Below are 20461 nucleotides of genomic sequence, written 5' to 3'. Positions count from 1 at the left end.
AATCGTTCTGAACTGTGGCTTGAACAAAACATTTAAAAGAACACAATCAAAAAGGTTTTAACCCTCATCTGGGTCAACAAGACCTGAAAACTTAATTACAAAAAAAAGCAGCACATGGAAAATGTCTTAATAGCTTAACAGAACCATTAACTAGTATTTCCATTTTTACAAATTGTATTTTAATATATTACACTTTGAAAATGCACTGCTTAGTAAGAATGACCGAGATATCTTCTTTACAGAAAAGCAGAGAATGCAGAAGAAGTTAAATCAGTGATGGCACCTCCACCTTCAGCAACAGACTGTAATTACGGAGAGACTGTTTTCTCCTTCGCTGACATCAAACACCAGTAAATTGGGTTTTATATGATACATGCATTTATATAAGATCTCTGTAGACAAAAAATGTCTTTATCCATTATCTTCTTAAAATATTTAGCAGTGAAGGTGATCACGAGGACTCAAATTACATCAGGCGACCAACAAAAGGTCTGTTTTTTATTTTAAAACCCACTGGACTAATTTTGTTTCCCGTTCTTGATCTGGTTCCCTGTTAACTCCTTCCTGTAAGCAGGTACTGCTACAAGTTTCCGACCCAAGAAGTTCCCGTTTTGGGTTTCCCGGTGGAAGCAGTTCTGGTACGCCCCTGTCACTTCATTCATCGGCAACGTTGTGACGTACTTCCTCTTCCTGTTTCTGTACGCCTATGTGCTTTTGGTCGACTTCAAGCCGCCTCCGCCTGAAGGCCCTGCTGTTTCTGAGTATGTGCTGTATTTCTGGGTGTTCACGATCGTCTGCGAGGAGATTCGAGAGGTAGATGCTGCATTTCTCAAATTACTTCCTGGGTTTCCTGTACAATATATCAAACAAGTGATACAATGAAATAATTTTAATTCAAGTATAATGATAAAAAAAAATTCTCTTTCACTCCCAGACATTCATTGTGGGGAATAAGATGTTTTGTCAGAGGTTGATGCTGTATCTTCAGGATGTTTGGAATAAGTTTGATGTGCTTGCCATCTCCCTCTTTATTGCTGGATTGTGCTGCAGGTAATGCTTGACAGTCCACAAAAATATTTAGCAACGTTGATGATGATAAGAAATATTTCGTGAGCAGCAAATCAGTGTGTTAGAATGATTTCTGAAGGATCACATAACACTGAAGACTGGAGTAATGATGCTAAAACTATATTCTTTCCTACTTTTATGCCCGTTTTAGGATGTTCAGTTGGTCATTCAACATGGGACGCGGTATACTGTGTATGGACTACATGGTCTTCACGCTCCGACTCATCCATATTTTTGCCATTCACAGACAGCTGGGTCCCAAAATCATCATACTTGGCAAAATGGTGAGACAATCAGAGAGGCGATCAAAGTGATAATTAAGCTCTATAGATTCCAACCAGCAAAGAGCTCAGATTAAACATGTCATCTCCATAAGAACGATGTGATTGCCAGAACACATTTACCGTGATTTTTGAAATGTCCTGTTCACACATGATCTATTAATGGTAACTTCCCAGTAATTTACCAGTGAATACTGTATGTATGAAAAGGGGTTAACTCTTCCTCTGTATATGCTGTGAGTGTGAATTAACGTTTATCTTGAAAAACAGTGTGCATTATCTCACTAAATTTGTAACGTAAATAATTTATAAATCTTTGCCAACACAGGATAATACACCAACATATGTCTAAATATGCCATATAGGTACATATGTATTTTACATCGCAATTTTCAAAATAAAAGTTTCAGCATTTGGCCAAAAATCGTTTAAACACGCTGTAAAGTGAAATGTCATCAGGCAGTTGGCGCCCTCTGCGAGTGTTTTAATACATAATGTGCTTTAGTTGGTTATGTTCATATTATTTATAGGCATATTCCATTATTTTAAAAGTGTTGTTCAATGCAATCATGTAATTTCTTGGTTTTGATATTTTATTTGAGCCAACTATTATTGCATCATCGTTAGTTTATATATAAATAGTCATACTAAAGCCTGGTTTTCACTTAGGTCTGTTTGTGTTACGAAAAAATATCAGATTACTCAGTTGTCAAAATAATCAGATTACTTGATTACCAAAATAATTATTAGTTACAGCCCTAGATTAGTTAAAATATTTTTAAATACAACTGCTTTGTTTAACTTTTTGTAATTAAAAAAAAAAATTTTTATCATTGAAAATGTCTTTAAAAATAGTGTTAAATTATTGTCATGTTCTATTGAACCAAGTATCTGTATTTTGTCTCATCTGGTGAGTTAAATGGATTGTCACACCCATAGTGTCAATAAGCGGTGATATAGCTCAAAATTTTCCAAGTGTATGAAACAGCTTTCATTCTTCAGGTCAACCACATATTCATGAAAATGAAAATCAGTTTGAATAAATAAAGCAATAACTTTGCCATGGTATCCTTTCAAATGTTAAAGTTGCCGTGGTCATTGCATGCTTTGCATGTGCTGCCCCATCCCCAGGAAAAAGTTTAGGCCCAGGATATTTTTTTCTGCTTTAACCCCTGTTATGTATGCAATGCATTACCATAAAATCAAGACCTTTCCAAGCAACCATCCTGAAAAATATAGATTAATTTCATGCTTTTAAAAGCCCTCCAAACCTTAAAGACTTCTACAATACTACAATCCCATTGTGTCAACCGTTTACAGATAAAAAATGCTTAAAATTAAATTTAAACAAAAATTTAAGGAACAATTGGAGATATTTCACATCTCACTCCTTTTTTATTTCTTATGAATAAACCACAGATAAAGGATGCATTCTTCTTCTTATTCTTCCTGGCGGTGTGGCTGAGTGCGTATGGAGTGGCCAATCAAGCTCTATTATACCAATACGACCCAAGCCCTGACAGAGCGTTTCGAAGAGTCTTGTACAGACCATATTTGCATATATTTGGACAGATTCCTGTGGAAGAAATAGACAGTATGTTCACTTCTGATTTACACAGAAATAGTTCACCTTAAAATTAAAATTTTCTTCATTGAAACAGATTTGGAGAATGGATCCAATCGATCCTCTGGAGTGAATGGGATGAGAGTCCAAGCAGCTGATAAAAAATAAATAAAATTCACAATATTTAACAAGTAAGTGAAGTGAAGTGAAGTGACATTCAGCCAAGTATGGTGACCCATACTCAGAATTTGTGCTCTGCATTTAACCCATCCGAAATGCACACACACAGAGCAGTGAACACACACACACACTGTGAGCACACACCCGGAGCAGTGGGCAGCCATTTATGCTGCGGCGCCCGGGGAGCAGTTGGGGGTTCGATGCCTTGCTCAAGGGCACCTAAGTCGTGGTATTGAAGGTGGAGAGAGAACTGTACATGCACTCCCCCCACCCACAATTCCTGCCGGCCCGGGACTCGAACTCACAACCTTTCGATTGGGAGTCCGACTCTCTAACCATTAGGCCACGACTTCCCTCAAGTAAGCCACACTACTCCATTCCATCAGTTAACATCTTGTGAAGCAAAAAGCTGCATGTTTGAAATAAAATAATTAAATTCTGACGGCACCCATTCTCTGCAGAGGATCCATTGGTGAGCAAGTGAAGTAGTGCTAAATTTCTCCAAATCTGTTCTGATGAAGAAACAAACTCATCTATATCATGGATGGCTTGAGGATGAATACTTATCTACTTTAGGCTGAACTATTCCTTTAAATTTACTAATAATATTTCACAACTTTGTTAACATCCATTGACTATATTGTATCTGTGTGTGTTAAGCTGGAAAGAATTGGGATAGAGACTGCACAGATAATCTGACACTGATAAATGAAGGAAAAGAGCCATGTAGAGACACCAGCCACAACTGGCTTGTGGTCATTTTGCTGGTCATATTCCTGCTAGTCACCAACATCCTTCTAGTCAACCTGCTCATCGCCACATTCAGGTATTTATCTATTCATTCATCTGCTGTATGTAGCCATCAACGTATCCATCCATCCATCCATGTATTTCCATTCTCTTTGTGTCTGTTTCTGTAGCTACACCTTCTCTAAGGTTCAGGAGCGCAGTGACACATACTGGAAGTTTCAGCGGTATAATCTGATAGTGGAGTATCATTCCCGTCCAACACTCGCTCCACCATTCATCATCCTATCCCACATCAACCTCTTAATCAAAAGAAACTTACGCAAAGTTCCATCCACCAAAATCCACCGATTTGGTAAAGTTAGAAATGAACTGCAGTTCAAGCAGATTTTATGAATTTGAAATGTGACGTAAAGTAAAAATTGTGCATTTGCCTTTTATAATAGCACTGCAGTTAAAGGGTAAAGATGCTAACAAGCTGGTGAAATGGGAGACCTTCCAGAAGGAGAACTTTCTGACTCTCGAGAGCAAAAAACAAAGAGGGACTGACTCTGAGAGGCTAAAGCGCATGACTGCTAAGTAAGTCAATCAACTTCCTGAAATAAGAATTTGTTGTTACTTAAATGATGAAGTAAATGAAGTATTCGAATATTTATCTGGGACAGTTTTATGCTCAGGAGCATTCATTTTGCCCGTAAATATTGAAAATGTGTCAGTGTCGGTGTAAAGTCTAATGTTTAAATTGTCCATGATTATCAGTCGAATGTGTTATGAGTTTATGATAGTCCAGCAGGCAAAGTGCAGAGTGTTCAGGGCTTCAAAACATGAGTTAGTCGGGCAGAGATACAGAGCTGTTTGCAGATATCCCACCTTTGTAGTCTATGATGTGTGCCAGGCCTTGCCACATTTCCTTGAGTCATGGGCAGCATAGTAAGATTACAAAAAAAACTATTATTTGGTGCAGATGGTAATTTTATATGGCTTAAAGTTAGTTGAAATTCTGATAATTTTGTAATGTAATCTTGTAATGTAATCATTGCTTGTAATGTAATCATTGAGCTTTTAATAACAGTACAACAGACTTACATTTCAAAACATTTTAAGATACATTATACAATGAGGGTTGAAAAACTAAAAGCCTTTTTACCTGCTAAAAAAACGGGTAATTGAGTCAGATAAATCAAATCAAAATGTGATCAAAAATTGTTGTTCATCAGATTAAAGCAGAATGTTGATGTGATGTGTGTTTCAGAGTGGATGGTATCATTAAACAGGTTGGTGAGATCAGAGATGTTGACCGCAGACTGCGAGCACTAGAATCCGATGTAAGGGTACATGATGTTATATCTGTATTATGCTGCATATCGATTATATCTAGCTGTTGTTGATAGATGAATGCTCCCCTGTATTCAGATGGAGTTCTGTACGTCTTCTCTTCAGTGGATTATGGAAGCTCTGTCTCAGAGCAGTACAGTGAAGAGCCCTAAATCACACCCAACTCGCAAAGGTACCCCTGCTTCTGGCAAAATACTCATATATATTTTAGCATGATGTTTCTTGCATGCAAAAATAATAAGCGATCATTTAAGAAAAGGGTTCAAATAAATAAATAAATTAAGGAAAGTTCCCCTGAGATTGTAAATTAATATTTCTATAATTTAAGAGCATATTCGCATATTCATGGTTCTCTGATTTTAGTAGTCACTTGATATGCAAGGATAAATATAAAATATTTCATATTTTTTTTAGTACTTTTTATATTAAAACTATCTATATTGCTGTCTGTCTGCCTGCATAAAATTTTAAATTGCAATTATATTTTCATAATGAGTTGAACTGTTGTTATTATTGTTTTTGCTTTTAATTATGAAAAAGAACAACAAAAATATACTAGTTTTAAACTACAATTTGTCAACAACCAGGGGCCCGTTCTTTGTACTTCGCTTATTACATCTGAGATGAAATATCCCATCCAAGATGATATCATCACTCTAATCAGGATCTGGCTAATTCGTTTCTTCGAACAAAACCTGTTGTTGATGATTAGTATGACTGGACTGAGTTATCTGAGATAATTGCATGTTCATTGGTTGGTTTAAAAGGGGCTATGTATCATTACTCCACACCATGATCAGCAATGCAGCGATTGGCTGGCAGCAAGATGGCAACCAGTGTTGGGAAGGTTACTTTGGAAATGTAATAGGTTACAGATTACAAGTTACCCTGTTTAAAATGTAATAGTAGTGTAACTTTTTCAATTACTTTATTAAAGTAATGTAACTAATTACTTTTGAGTACTTTTTGATTACTTTTCTAAATTTGTGAAAATTAAAGAATAATAAATAAAAGCATATACATCAACTTAAATACAGTTATCTAATAAGCATGTGACGTATTCTGTGTACTAAACTCCTGAAACATTGGTGTTTTTTTGAAACTGCTGTCTCTGTATATGATGATAGTTTTCTCAAAATAAGTAAAATGCACATGAAGTGACACAGAGCAGTTTTAGAAATTATGTTTATGTGCTCGTGTACTCCTATATTGAGGCGGCAGAGGTTGAAAACACTGCGAGCTTCAGTAGGCCTATATATATGTAGTAAATGAAACCATGTCTTTGCCATTAATTTACAGGAGGGGCGGACTGGGAAAAAAAATCAGACTGGAAAATTCAAACTCATACAAACAAATTCATGGACAAAACTATTTTTTGTATGGACCTGACATAAAAAAGGTTTAAATCTTTAATTTGGGGACATGCAAAATAATTAAAAGTTCTCTCCTGAACTGCACCTTCACTTCTATTTTTCTCTTCAGTCTCTTTATTTTGCCCTGTTATCCATCTCTCTCGTGACTTTAATACTCAAGATTGAACAAAACTATACTTTACAATACAATACTCTACAATACTACAATATCTTTATAGAAAAATCATAATACTGTAGCCTACACGAGTCATGTTTTTCCCTTACAAAAAATTACCATGCTTTTATTAGCCTATATAAAAGTTAAATAACCTTGTTTTTTTTTGTTTTTTTTTGGCAAATGGATTTGTATTTATTTTTAAATAAATAAATTTGAAAATTAATTTTAAATTTTTGGTGATCACAGTTAAACAATAGTAACCATTTTTTCTCGATTTATAGTTAAATATTAAAATGTTAATTTTCGTAAGGTTTGTGTTGTTGTCTGTCGTAGCTCCCCCTAAACCTATAAGAAAATAGGTTTTTTTTTTCAGATAAATTCCTACTGTAACATTACAACTGATAATAATGATGTCCTTTATATAGTATTTTGAGTGATGACTGATGAGCAACGTGCTGCTGCTTGATTAAATAAATAAAAAAACAAAGACAAAAAAGCATCTTTACAGATGAAACTGACCTGAAACCCTGAACAGGAGTTCTGCTTCTCTGCTCCAGCTTTGCGCTTCCACACTCCACTCTCTCTCTCTCTCTCTCTCTCTCTCTCTCTCGCATTGATTACTCTGAGTCTAATCCAAACCGTTTGGCGGAGGCGCGGAGAGCGCGCGAGTCATGACTAACACTTCATGACTTATTAGAGATTTAATTATCAAATGGCGGATTCGCAAATGATCGCTTTAGTACATTCGGCAGGCAATTATACAATAATGATATTAAATAGTGGGGCAAAATCGGCTGCCAGGCCACCGGGAATTGTCCCGGTTCTCCCGGTGTCCAGTCCGCGCCTGATTTCCACAGACACGCAGAATGTGCAAGTCATATATTGCATTTTTGGGGCTTTATAATCACAGACACTAGTCCATGTCATGTTTTGATTCAAGTGTACTGACCTACTTTTGATTTAGTCATCCAAAATGTGGCATATTCCGTCCGCGTTAGGTATTCCGTTTTTATGACTGGATTCTACGAACCAGACTGTATTACCGCATCCCGGAAATTATTAGGGCGGTATGTCTCAGAAAAGTCAGTGCAATTTGAGAAAGAAATCAGTTAAATCTGTATGTGGATGTGTGTAAATATTCAAATGTAATCCCCTTTGTAATCGTAAAAAAATTCATAAGTAACTGTAATTTAATTACTCATTTTTTCTTAGTAACTGTAACTAATTACAGTTACTATAATTTTGTAATTAAATTACGTAACGCCGTTACATGTAACTAGTTACTCCCCAACACTGATGGCAACCTAATGACGTCATACAATAAAAAAGACACCTGACGAAAAACTTGACAAATTTATGGACTATTATAAGGAAACCAAGGGAACAAAACTAAATAAATGTTATAATAGATAAATGAAATGTGCACTGTTTTTATTATTATTATTTTACATGATTCACAATTATTTAGACTCACAATTTATAATATTATACAATAATAAAGTCTTTACATTTTTATGTCAATGTAGTAATTGGCTATTCATTTAATTTTATATGGACAGATTTGTTACGTGACAGCATTAATAAAGTTTCTTTAGGGTCAAGAGCATGTTATCTGCTTCTCCTGCGCTTCATCAAACCACTCCCATAATAGCCTTCATAACTCATATTAATGCACGACTACATTATCTGTATAGAATGTATGTAAGACTCAAATACAATTATGAAGTAATCATTTTATGACAAATTCAAATTTCATTGAGTAAAACTGGCTGTCTATAGTAGGCTATTATGGACCACACAACATTATTATATTATCTTTAAATTAATATTTCAATTATTATTATTTAAAATTATTATAGGATACTCTTTCTAAGGATCAGTTCTGATTAAAATATGAGATCTAATCCTGTTTTCATGAAATAAGCCTGTTCCCGAGCAGGTTTATGGTTTTGGACCTGTTGCTATGACAGCAAGTCCAGGATGTGCTTCAAAGAACCAGATGATAAAATATCATGCTAAATCATCAACAATCAAATCCAGCTGAGTTAGCGATGTACGAAGAACGGGTACCATTTAGAACCACAGCTTTAGGCTATGTTTATAAGACAAAGTAGTCAAAAACTGAAAAGTGCATTTTTAAAAGGTTTCATGTGTACACGACAACCTTTTTAAAAATAATTTGTGTTTACACATATCTGCCAAATTGGCCAAAATACATGCTGTTTAACGTATGCTGGGCTAGTAGTTGGCACTGTCACCTTGTTAGTAAACAGTACCTGTAAGGAAAGTGATAAATATATATATGTATATATATATTTTTTTCATTTCCAGCCTAAACTGATATTTCATCTTTTTGTCATCAGCTGTCATTTCAGCCTCCATTGAGAAATGAAAAATGAAAAAAAAAAAAACTCTACTTTCCTGTATTCGTCTTCATTTCTCACTTTCACGGACACAAGAACAAAGATGCTGCAGAGAGCTAGTGAAACCTGTCAGAAAACTGTCCGTATTGTTCCGGTTTCCATTTTTAAACTGGTCATCCTGGTCTTTTCTTGGTTCATCCTGCTCTTACTAGTTTAGTGCTCACAAATGACCTCTCCTGGTTTTCCATGTGATCATGGGAAGAGAACAGGGCCCAGAATGTCCTTGAACTCACTGTACACTAAAAGGTCAATTATGTCATGTTACATTCATAGATTACTTTTATCTTTAGGTTTCATTATAAGGTCAGGGTAACTGTTTTCTTAGAATCTGATTTCATAGAATAAATTCTTTATAATAAAAATAAAGAAATGTTCTTGATTAATGGCTTAAAGGGATAGTTAAACTAAAAAAATGGAAATTGTCATCATTTACTCATGCTCAAGTTGAATGAATTTATTTCTTCTGCTGAACATAAAAGAAGAGATTTTGAAGATTACTGACAACTAAACAGTTGCTGGTCCACATTGAGTTCCATAGTATGAAAAAAATACTATGGAAGTCAATGGGGACCAGCAACTGGTGAGTTAAAAATTTTTGGTGGACTATCCCTTTAAAAGCTGATGTGGGAACCAATATAGCATATTGTAACTTCAACTTTGTATTTCATTTTTTGTATTTGTATTGTATTTTTTAACCAAAAACCTATGATCAACTCCCATTTATTGTTTATATCGTCTGGCACATATCTTGACACATGTGTTGCAGAACATGAAATAAGTCTAATGTTCAATAGGGATTTTTTAATGTTTTTATTATTTGACAAACCACACAAACAAAAGATCTATAATTGAATGCTTTTTGCACTGAAATATTGAACTGGAATACTGCAATGATTGTTTACATTTTAAATATAGAATCACATTTTAAGATTCAAGATTCATACTGTAATTGCATTCTGTAACAATGTTCTTGGATTTTGTGTTTTTTTTTAATTCTATTTTTGGATATTTATATGTTTGATTTTGTGATGACAATTTTCAGGGTGACAAGTTCTTCAATTTCTTATTTGTAATATTTTATTATTATTATTTTATATCACGCTTTAAAAATACATTTTGAAACCATAACATCTGATGCAACTATTTAAAGGATTGTTCTGTTTTGGCAGCATCAGCAGAACAGAATCAGCAGAGAGGGAGGAGATAAATAGACTGTGTGGCCAAGTTTGCATCTCAGATTTCAGGGGCAACAAAGATCCTTCACCATGTTCTCTCTTCCCCAACTCTCACCCCTCCAAAACTAAAGCAATCCCTATGGTCTTTCTGGACTTGTACACCCCACTAATTTCCTGTGTTAATGTATTATCCATTGAAACAGGATGTTCGGGTTGGACAGTTTGTCCCTTAAAAAATGGCAATAGGTTTTACTTATGTGACAGCCAAGAATTATAATTTAGTAATGAGAGGAACAGAGCAAATGTTCTTCTTGAAAATATAATCTATTAAATCTTTTAAACTCTAAGTATCTGTTGTTGCTCATCAGGCCAATAAGGAAAAATTACCTATCTGTCTGTCTGTCTATCTATCTGTCTAAACACTCACAGAATACTTGAGGATCCTTGACAACCCCATGAAATCAAGATATAGAAATGTATGAATAGATCCAATCTTGATTTTAGAGTTTTTAAGTATATGTTTTCCTAAGCAACCAATGAGCAGCCTCATTGGTGGTTCAATTTAATTGAAATGGAAGCTTTAGCCTAAGTTCTGCCACGAAGACTCAATTACTTTGTCACTAATTACCTTCATCATTATCCAATCACGTATTTATACTTCGGTATAAAAGATCGGTACTTACACATGTTTGAGTTCGCGGACGACGGGCGCGAGATTTGACGAGACTTGCGTTAGGAAAAAATGGTGGAAGGAGGAGCAGAGTCGGGAGACACCTCGGATGCTGATAATGGTCAAGATATGGAGTATCAGGAAGTAAGATACAAATAAAGGAAAAAAAAGAGAGTAGTTTGGGTGATGGATCTGATTGTGGACAAACAACACACGAGAAGTGAAACTATTAAAAAGATGTCAGGAAAAGAAATCAAAGTGATTATTACGTTTGCTAAGCAGACAGAACAGCAAGCCCATCCTATCAAATTATCGAAAATAATCGAGAAAGAGATAGGAGTAGTGAAAGCTGTATCTTGTCTTAGCAATGGAAGAATAATGATTAAATGCATGGATCAGAATCAGAAGGGAAAAATAATGACAATGAAAATGCTAGCAGGGGCACGGATAAAGAGCATAAAAATAGGCAATAAAGTTCAAGGTGTTATTTCGGGAGTACCTCTTAATGTAAGTATGGATTATATCAAAGGCAGTCTGAGTGGAGGCACAGTCATTTCTGCTAGAAGGCTACAGATGTGGAAAGACAATAAAAAATGTGAAAGCATGAGCGTGATGATACAGTTTGAAGGGAATAATCTGCCGATAAGAGTAAAACTAGGATTTATAAGCTTCTCAGTGAGAGAGTATGTACCTCCGCCTTTAAGGTGCTTCAAATGCCAACGCATGGGACATACTGCTAGTGTCTGTAAAGGGAAAATGCATTGTGCAAAATGTGGGGGAGAACATGATTATGGAAAGTGAGAGGAGGGTGCAGAGATAAAATGTTGTAATTACGGAGGAAGACACAGTGCAGCATATGCAGGATGCCCAGTACAACAAGAAGCCTGTGAAGTACAAAAAATAAAAACAGTACAACATTTAACATATGCAGAAGCAACTCGTAAGGTGAAAGGTGCAGTAGAAACAAAAAGGACTAATGTGCAAGGAATTATGGCAGAATCCTTTCCTCAGAAAGATGTAAATGATGTGAGAAATAAACCAGATCAACATGTTGTGATGAACAAAATTGATTTTGTGGCTTTTATTTGTGCGGTGGTTAATGGTACCTCGCAAGTGGAAAGGAAGTCGGATAAGATAAAGATTATTGTTGGGTGTGCTAATAAATTTCTGAAGTTAGAAGGCGTTACAGCAGAGGAGGTCCATGAGATTTTGAAAGCTAAGGAAGGAAATGTTGCTTTGGATATGACTCAGAATAATACTTGGGTATAATGTCTTTCCTATTACTACATTAGAACGCCAGGAGCTTAATATCAAATGGGCAAGGTTTTAAAAAACATATCGTAGAAATGGGAAAATTGCCAGACATCATGTGTATTCAGGACATATAAAAGAGTATTCATAAGTAAAAATTTAGAATGTGTAACCATAGAAGTACTGGGAAAACATGAAGGAATCAGAATTACAAATTTTTACAATCCATGAAAAGAAATAAGTAATGCTATATTAAAAGAAATGATGGGTAATATTCAGGGCAAATTTATCATATGTGGGGATTTTAATGCACATAATGGTCTTTGGGGTAGTAAAAATACAGATAACAATGGGGTAATCATAGAAGAATTTATGGAAGAAAACTCACTTGTGTGCTTGAATGATGGGAAACCAACAAGAATTGATATAGTAAAAGGTGGTATGTCATGTTTGGATCTAACAATAATGTCAGCAGCTTTAGCTGGTAAGTGTACTTGGAGTGTACTTGACGATAACTTGGGCAGCGATCATTGGCCTGTAATATGTGAGATCCAGAGTACAGTTCAAAAGGAAAGTATGGGTCAATTTGCAAGATGGGGATTTAGGCAGGCAAATTGGGAGGAGTTTTATATGTTGTGTGAAGAAAATTTTATAAATATTAAGATGGAAGGAAATATTGAAGAGAAATATAATAAGGTAGTAGGAGGAATAATTTCTGCAGCAAATCAGACTATACCATTAATAACAGGTAATGGAAAGAAAAAGAAAAAGAAAAATGTGCCATGGTGGTCTGAAGAGTGCTCAGTGGCAGTAAGAGAGAGGAAAAGGCATTCCGGATTTTAAAAAGAGTAATAACTCAAGATAATGTAATAGAATATCAGAAAAAAAGGGCTACTGCAAGGAAGGTAATTAAAAGCGCAAAGAGAAAGGCTTGGCAGGAATTCTGTAATACAATTCGGAGAGAAACTGGAATGAATGTGACTTGGAGAATGATTAGGAAAATGAATGGTGTTAATAGTTGTAAGAAGATTTTCTGTAATTGAAGAGGAAGGGAAAGTGGCCATAACAAATAAAGAGAAGACAGAAGTCCTAGCTAAAACTTTTTCTAAAGTCCATAGTACTGAAAATTTAAGTGACAAATTTTTGAATAGAAGACAGGAATTAAGCAGAATATATGAGAATGTTCGTGTGAAAAAACAAGGAGCTGAAAATAGTATGGATGAGGATTTTAATGCTTTTGAGTTAAAAATAGCTATTAACAACTCAAAGAATACAACTCCAGGGAAAGACATGATTACTTATAGCATGTTAAAAAATTTACCAGAGGTAGCAATTAAAACAATGTTGGATTTATATAATCATATATGGAATGAAGGTTATTTACCCAAAGATTGGAAAAGTGCAATAGTAATACCAGTAGTGAAACCAGGTAAGGATGCAACAAAATCTAATAGCTACAGGCCAGTTGCTCTTACATCTACATTATGCAAAGTAATGGAGAACATGTTAGTGAGAAGGTTAAATTATTTTCTGGAAAAGAAAGAAATATTTACACCAGTTCAGTGTGGTTTTAGGAAAAAAAGAACAACAATGGATGCTCTTTTATTGTTTGAAAATGAGGTTAGGAAGGCACTAATAATGAAGGAGTTTCTTGTCGCAGTTTTCTTTGATATTGAAAAAGCGTATGACACTCTATGGAGGGAAGGACTGTTAATTAAGTTAGATAGAATTGGTGTAGGTGGGAGAATGTATAACTGGATATTAGATTTTTTATTTGAACGTACATTTCAGGTAAGAATAGGTGAAGAAACATCAGCATCATATTGTATCCTGAATGGTATCCCACAAGGAAGCGTGATTAGCCCAATTTTATTTAATTTAATGATCAATGATATATTTGAAAAAGTTAAACCAAGCATTGGGAAGGCATTGTATGCGGATGATGGTGCTATATGGAAAAGAGGTAGGAATATAGGAAATGTAATTAAAGGAGTACAAGAAACTATAAATGAAGTTGAAAGATGGTCAGTAGACTGGGGAATGAAGTTTTCAGTATCAAAAACTCAATATATGGTGTTCTCAAGGAAAAAGAAAATTGAACAGATCACATTGAAATTATATGATCAACTGTTAGAAAGAGTGATAGAGTTTAAGTATCTTGGTTTAATCTTTGATGAGAAGATGACTTGGAAACAACATATTAAGAAAATTGAAAATAAATGCAAAAGAGTAATAAATTGTATGACCTCAATAACTAAATATGAATGGGGAGCAAGGAAAAGTGCAATGTTATGTATATATCAAGCCCTAGTACGTTCTAGCATAGATTACGGATGTGCAGTATATGGTGATGCAGCTAAATCTCAGTTAAAGAAACAGGAGAACATACAATCTAGAGCACTTAGAATCTGCTGTGGAGCTATAAGGTCAACTCCTCTAGATGCTGTCAGGGTTGAAATGGGGGAAATGCCATTAGACCTGAGAAGAGAAAGGCTTGCAATGATGTATTGGGCTAACTTAAAAGGTGGTAAGAAGAATCATTGTACACGCGTAATATTAAATGACTGTTGGGAATACAAAAAGAATGGAGGAAATAGCTTTGGCTGGAAATATGGACAGTGGGTCAAGGATTATGGTATAGAGGATGAAGCAATTTGTCCTAACATGCCATTAAGTGGTGTGGCAGTGTGGAATATTACTGAACCTGTTGTCGAAATGAGATTATTGGAGGCTCGGGAAAAAGCAGAAGAAATATGCAGTAATAGTTATAGAGTTAATGTTTTTATGAGAGAAAACTTTAATTCTTTTGTGCAGATTTATACAGATGGATCTAAGGATCCAATTGAGCAAAAAGTGGGCATAGGAGTGTATATTCCAAATTTTAAGACAGAAATAAGCTTGAGGCTAAGTAACAAACTGTCTGTGTACTCTACTGAGCTAACTGCAATTATAGTAGGACTACAATGGGTTGAACAGGTTAGGCCAAACAGGATTTTAATTTGCTCAGATTCTTCATCAGCTCTTAAAAGTATAAAGTCTACAAAAAGTAATAGAGAAGATTTGTTAATAGAAATTTATACTTTATTGTACAGATTGAAAATGGAAGGTATAACTGTATATTTTTGTTGGGTACCAGCACATATAGGGATAATAGGGAATGAAATAGCTGATAAATTAGCAAAAGAGGCATTAAAGAAAAACATGGTGGAAGTTAAAGTCCCTTTGGGTAGAAGTGAAATAAAATCTGAGATTAATAGGAAATTAATACAAGAATGGCAACAAAGATGGGAAAATAGCAGAACAGGTAGGTGGTTTTATAGTATTGAGAAATCAGTAGGGAAAAAAGTACAGTTTTTTGGAAGATATAGAAAAGAAGAAGTAATGATATCTAGATTAAGAATGGGACATACAGGATTAAACTCAACATTAGCATTAATGGGGAAGCATGAAAGTGGGATGTGTAACGAATGTAATATTTTAGAAACAGTTGAGCATGTGCTTTTTAATTGTGGTAAATATGATGATCAGCGTGACAGTCTTTTTAATAGTATTAAAAATAGACCAGTGAGCGTTGTGGATCTTCTGGGGAAGGGTTTAAGTGACAAACAGATATATAGGGCTGTTTTAACCTTTTTGGAGGTTACAGGTCTATGCTACAGGATATAGAAATATAGGGTCTGAGGGTGAGATGTATGGTGCCTCTGCCTGCCTTAAAGGCTTAGGAGCCCAGTATGGAAGTTGGAGGAGCTGAACACGCAGCGTCAGCTGAAGCCTGGGCTCTGATCCTTTGGGGTGGGTGGGGTATCCACCTCCCTTCAATTTTTTTTTTTTTTTTTTTTTTTAACTTTGTTGAAAACAATACAGATTCATTACCCAGATGGATAAAATATTCAGTAGGTGGCGGTAATGCTCCTATGGAGTGAACGGCCAAACAACTAAAAGAAGAAGATGTTTGAGTTTGCAGATGCCGACGTGATAACAACTGCAGATGCCGACTAGTGATGGGAAGTTCGGATCATTTTACCGACTCGGACTTTTGAGTCTCGTTCAGCAAAATGAACGAATCTTTTTTCGAGTCATTTCGTTCATTTCGTTCATTTTAGCAAAATGTAATGAAAATGTTATGTGTTACTTCCCCAACACATCTAGTACTTACGCAAACGTTGATCACACTAAAAACAATACAAAACTAAAATGCTATAGGATACAGAAAAAAAAAATCATTCTTTACCTGGGTCTTTAGTCTGTGATTAGCTCACCTAACCTCTCATCTGACAAGAAGTCCTCGGGTTTAAGTCATTCATTAATCACGTGACAGCCCCATACGCAAAACTAACGCAGTCTTGAGCCGGAAAGAGAATTGATTAGTTCATCTCATGAGTCTTTCGGGTCTCGGGTCGAGTTTGACTCGTTCCTTAATCACGTGACAGATCCATACGCAAAACTAACGCACAAACGCAGTCTTAAGCCGGAAGGAGAATTGATTAGTTCATCTCATGAGTCTTTCGGGTCTCGGGTCGAGTTTGACTTGTTCCTTAATCACGTGACAGCCCCATACGCTATTTCTGACATTTTCTGTCACTGTGTTTTTGTTACTGTTTGTTAAGGATCTGTGGTTTGTTATTATTTTATAAATAAATAAAACCCTGTTATAAATAAAATATTGATTAATTTGTGTTTTTGACTGTCTATCAGTAAACAAACACTAGGCTATATAATAATATAATAATTAAAGCTTACAATAAAAAGTATTTATATTAGTTTGTTCATTTTTACTCCAATTTTGAGTTTTCTGGTATAATAATTGCTTTTCCTAGGCAGACTTGACATATTGGTGTAATATATGTATAAGAAGATTGCTCAAAAAAGGACATAATGACATATACATTAAAAGCAAATAACATTTTGAATTTGAATTATTAATGTTAGTTTAAAACATTAAGGTTATGATAACTTCAGCTTTAACAGTTTTAACCCAGCTCAGAGTGAGGAGGATACTTCAGATCCTGGTGCGACTGCCAGTGCAGGGGCCATGTTTTGGGAAGACTTTGACGAGAGGGTAGCAAGCTTGAGGCCTTCTGCTACCTCTTCTAAGACCTCAGATGCTATAAAGGTGCAGGCCTACCTTGCAGAGCCACTCTTACCCCGCACATCAGACCCTCTGGCCCGTGGAGGAGATGTTCACCAGTATACAAAAGCCTTTCTGAAGTCACTAAGACAAGACTTTGCATTGTGGCCACATCTGTGCCATCTGAAAGAATTTTTTCTAAAACTGGGCAGATTATCTCAGATAGAAGAAACAGACTCAGCCCATCCAAGGTCAGGGAGCTTGTTTTTTTTAAATGCAAACATGCCTTAAAGCAAGTCCTAAAAATATAGCCACAGTGTGTTATTTATTTTAAAGCTTATTTATTTTTATTTATTTAGAAAAAGACTAGCTTGTTGTGCAATATTTTTGTTGTTGTTGTGATTTTAAAGGTAATTTGTTATTGTTATAAGGCTCCGTAGCTTTAGTATCTCTTAATTTTCATTTATTTTTATTTAAATGGTTTAAAATTATTTGGGGAATAGTTATCCTCTTTGATATAAAGTTTTTATTTTGGCACAAAAGTGTTATTTATTTTAAAATGTATTCATTTTAAATTATTATATTAAAAAAGCAAAGCTTGTTTTGCAATATTTAGTTTTTCTTTTTTTTTTTTCTTTTTTTTATATTGTACTTTTAAAGTTCATTTGTTAAGGTTATTAGACCCTGTGGCTTTATTATCTTTTAATTTTATTTTTATTTTTAATTATTTACTTTTTTATTATTTTGATTTATTTTGGAATAGTTGTCCTCTTTGTTACATAGCTTTTCTGGCACAAAAATAAACAATAAACAACAATTCAAAAGTATGTACACAGTGTTTTTTAATGTTTATAAAGTGTCATATGTTACAAAAGTATGGTTTATCTGATTTAATAATTACTCTAGCCAATGTTGTCACATCACGGGACAAAAGAACGAACAACCCGAAGAACCGAAAGATGAACTAATCAATTCTCTCTCCGGCTCAATACTGCATTCTTTTACTGTCTATGGTTTTAGCGTATGGGGCTGTCACGTGATTAAGGAATGACTCGACCCGACCCGAAGACTCATGAGATGAACTAATCAATTCTCTTTCCGGCTCATATTGCATTGGTTTTAGCGTATGTGGCTGTCACGTGATTAAGGAACGAGTCAAAAACCCGATAGACCCGAACTATGAACTAATCAATTCTCTTTCCGGCTCAGACTGCATTGGGTAAGCGTAAGCTGCTGTCACGTGATTAAGTAACGAGTCAAAAACCCGATAGACCCGAACTGTGAACTAATCAATTCTCTTTCCGGCTCAAGACTGCATTGACTGACAGGTGAATCACTACTACTAGAACAGAACCTATAGAATAATGCGCATGCGCGACTGAACGAATCACTCCCCGAGACGACTCGTTCTTCCCGAGTCACATTAAAGATTCGTTCAAAATGAACGAATCGTTCAAGAACGACACATCACTAATGCCGACGCGATTGTTCCTTGCTCAAGCTGTCGCGTTTATTGATTTACTTGCTATAGTTAAGTTTATGTCCTGCAAACTATCGCGAGTTTGACGTTCCTCTCAAGATGCACACGGGATCGTTGGCTTTGCTCGGTGTCGCGGTGACTATCTGCGGTCGTTCGTGTTGGATGATATACAGGCTTTCTGCTTTTCTCGGCAGAGGATGTGAAACATTGGCGGAGTTCCGTGTGCTTTCCTTTCCGTGTGCTTTTCTTATACGGTCTATGGTGCTTTCCAGGGTTGCCAGGTTTTCTCAAAACCACCAATTACTACTAAAAACTAGCCCAATCGCGTTTCAAAAGTGGTTTACAAGTAGAATTCACATTCTAGGGGCTAAATATGACATTATTGTGGTCACCTCAAACCCCAGACAGGAAAGCAACCCGCAGCAAAAAAAAAAACAAAAAAAAAAAACCCCGGTCTCTGCAACGCCGGTGCTTTCCGAGATGCTTGGGTCTCAATCAACAAATATTTAATCTGCACGCTCACGTGAACCTGCACGAATGAAGTCTCTCCGGACCAGCAGACAGAATCAAGGCTGCCGGTCTCTTTCAGCATCTCGCCTCCATCACTTCATCAGTCTACAGCATTATAAGTATCATTTTTGTTCTATGCACTTGTGGCGCTTGGGCATTAATTTTATTCTCTGCAAGGTTTTATACTCACACGTTCAAGATAAAGCACTGGGCGTTTCGTGCTTGTTTATCTAGCAGACTCGCACTGCATAATTAAGATGGTGATCATATTGCATGCAATGTTTTGAATAACTCTTTCGTAATGAGGCATTTTAAGGCTTGTAATAAAAGCTACAATCTTTTATACTGATAAAGATTGTTGTTCGCATTATTAATTTCTGTGAAAATATGCTTTGTCTAGCACACTTAAGATATTTGTTGTCTTAATCCAATGCTTTAATCTTTGTTTATTCAGTCATTGTTTCATTTGCGTCTATTCCTGAATGCTTCCTACTGGAATGGGATTCTATGGCTGCAGATGCAGAGAACCATGTTCTGCACATGCTGTCAAACTGACGTCATCAGAAAAACAATGCATTACAGAGTGGAAATAAATGTTCAGATTTCGATTAAAGATTACGAAGACAAACAATGATTAATTGTTTACATCAAGATTAGCAATGTGTGCTAGTAAGTTTAAGTCAATTTCGATTTTATGTGGACTTTAAGATACAATCAAGGCTTGTTTATTTCACGCATCTACTGTTGTTGGTTCATTCTGTCTCTCATACCTATCGACTTCGGTCTTACTTGGCTGTTGCGGCCTTCACATTACACGCACTGTTGTGGCACCTTGCATAACTCCTACCATGTGGTCTATCAGTTAAGTTTGTCCAATTACTGTTCATGAAATACGGCCTATCTTGGCCTTCACATATTATAGTCTATCGAGGTCTTCACTTAACACTGAGTTTTTTTTTTTTTTTTTTTTTTTATGGTCCTGCTGATCTGGCTCATTTTCTATTTTGGGAGGGAATCTGTTTCTTCTGCGGATTCTCTCAGTTAGATGGAGTTCTATCAAGTGTGCACAGGAGTCTAGCCTAAGGAATGTTATGTATCTGTATTTGGTCCTAAGTCACTGCTAGGACCTTAATTCTACCTCTATCATTTAACCTAAACTAATGGCCTCTCTCACTCAAT

At 35.6% G+C, this 20461-nt stretch overlaps 1 protein-coding gene across 4 annotated transcripts in view; it reads left to right on the top strand.

Moving 5' to 3' along the window:
* LOC132121972 (transient receptor potential cation channel subfamily M member 4-like) overlaps positions 1-10600 on the top strand; it is a 100833-nt gene extending 90233 nt beyond the window's left edge. For 2 of the 4 annotated variants that reach the window (XM_059531746.1, XM_059531743.1), the window contains exons 17-28: positions 243-350; positions 440-489; positions 572-813; positions 935-1050; positions 1220-1352; positions 2769-2943; positions 3754-3919; positions 4014-4195; positions 4287-4419; positions 5093-5165; positions 5254-5347; positions 9069-10600. In XM_059531746.1, the coding sequence (XP_059387729.1) occupies positions 243-350; positions 440-489; positions 572-813; positions 935-1050; positions 1220-1352; positions 2769-2943; positions 3754-3919; positions 4014-4195; positions 4287-4419; positions 5093-5165; positions 5254-5347; positions 9069-9097 (1501 nt within the window). In that variant the 3' untranslated portion in view covers positions 9098-10600. The remainder of the gene's footprint in view (positions 1-242; positions 351-439; positions 490-571; positions 814-934; positions 1051-1219; positions 1353-2768; positions 2944-3753; positions 3920-4013; positions 4196-4286; positions 4420-5092; positions 5166-5253; positions 5348-9068) is intronic. The other 2 variants (XM_059531747.1, XM_059531745.1) reach the window with 1 other exon arrangement.
* The last annotated feature ends 9861 nt before the right edge of the window (positions 10601-20461 follow it).

This window comes from Carassius carassius, chromosome 40 (genome assembly GCF_963082965.1).
Source record: "Carassius carassius chromosome 40, fCarCar2.1, whole genome shotgun sequence".
NCBI classification, from domain to species: Eukaryota; Metazoa; Chordata; class Actinopteri; order Cypriniformes; family Cyprinidae; genus Carassius; species Carassius carassius.
Note: the sequence above shows the minus strand (reverse complement) of the source record. Positions and strands in the feature narration are given on the sequence as shown.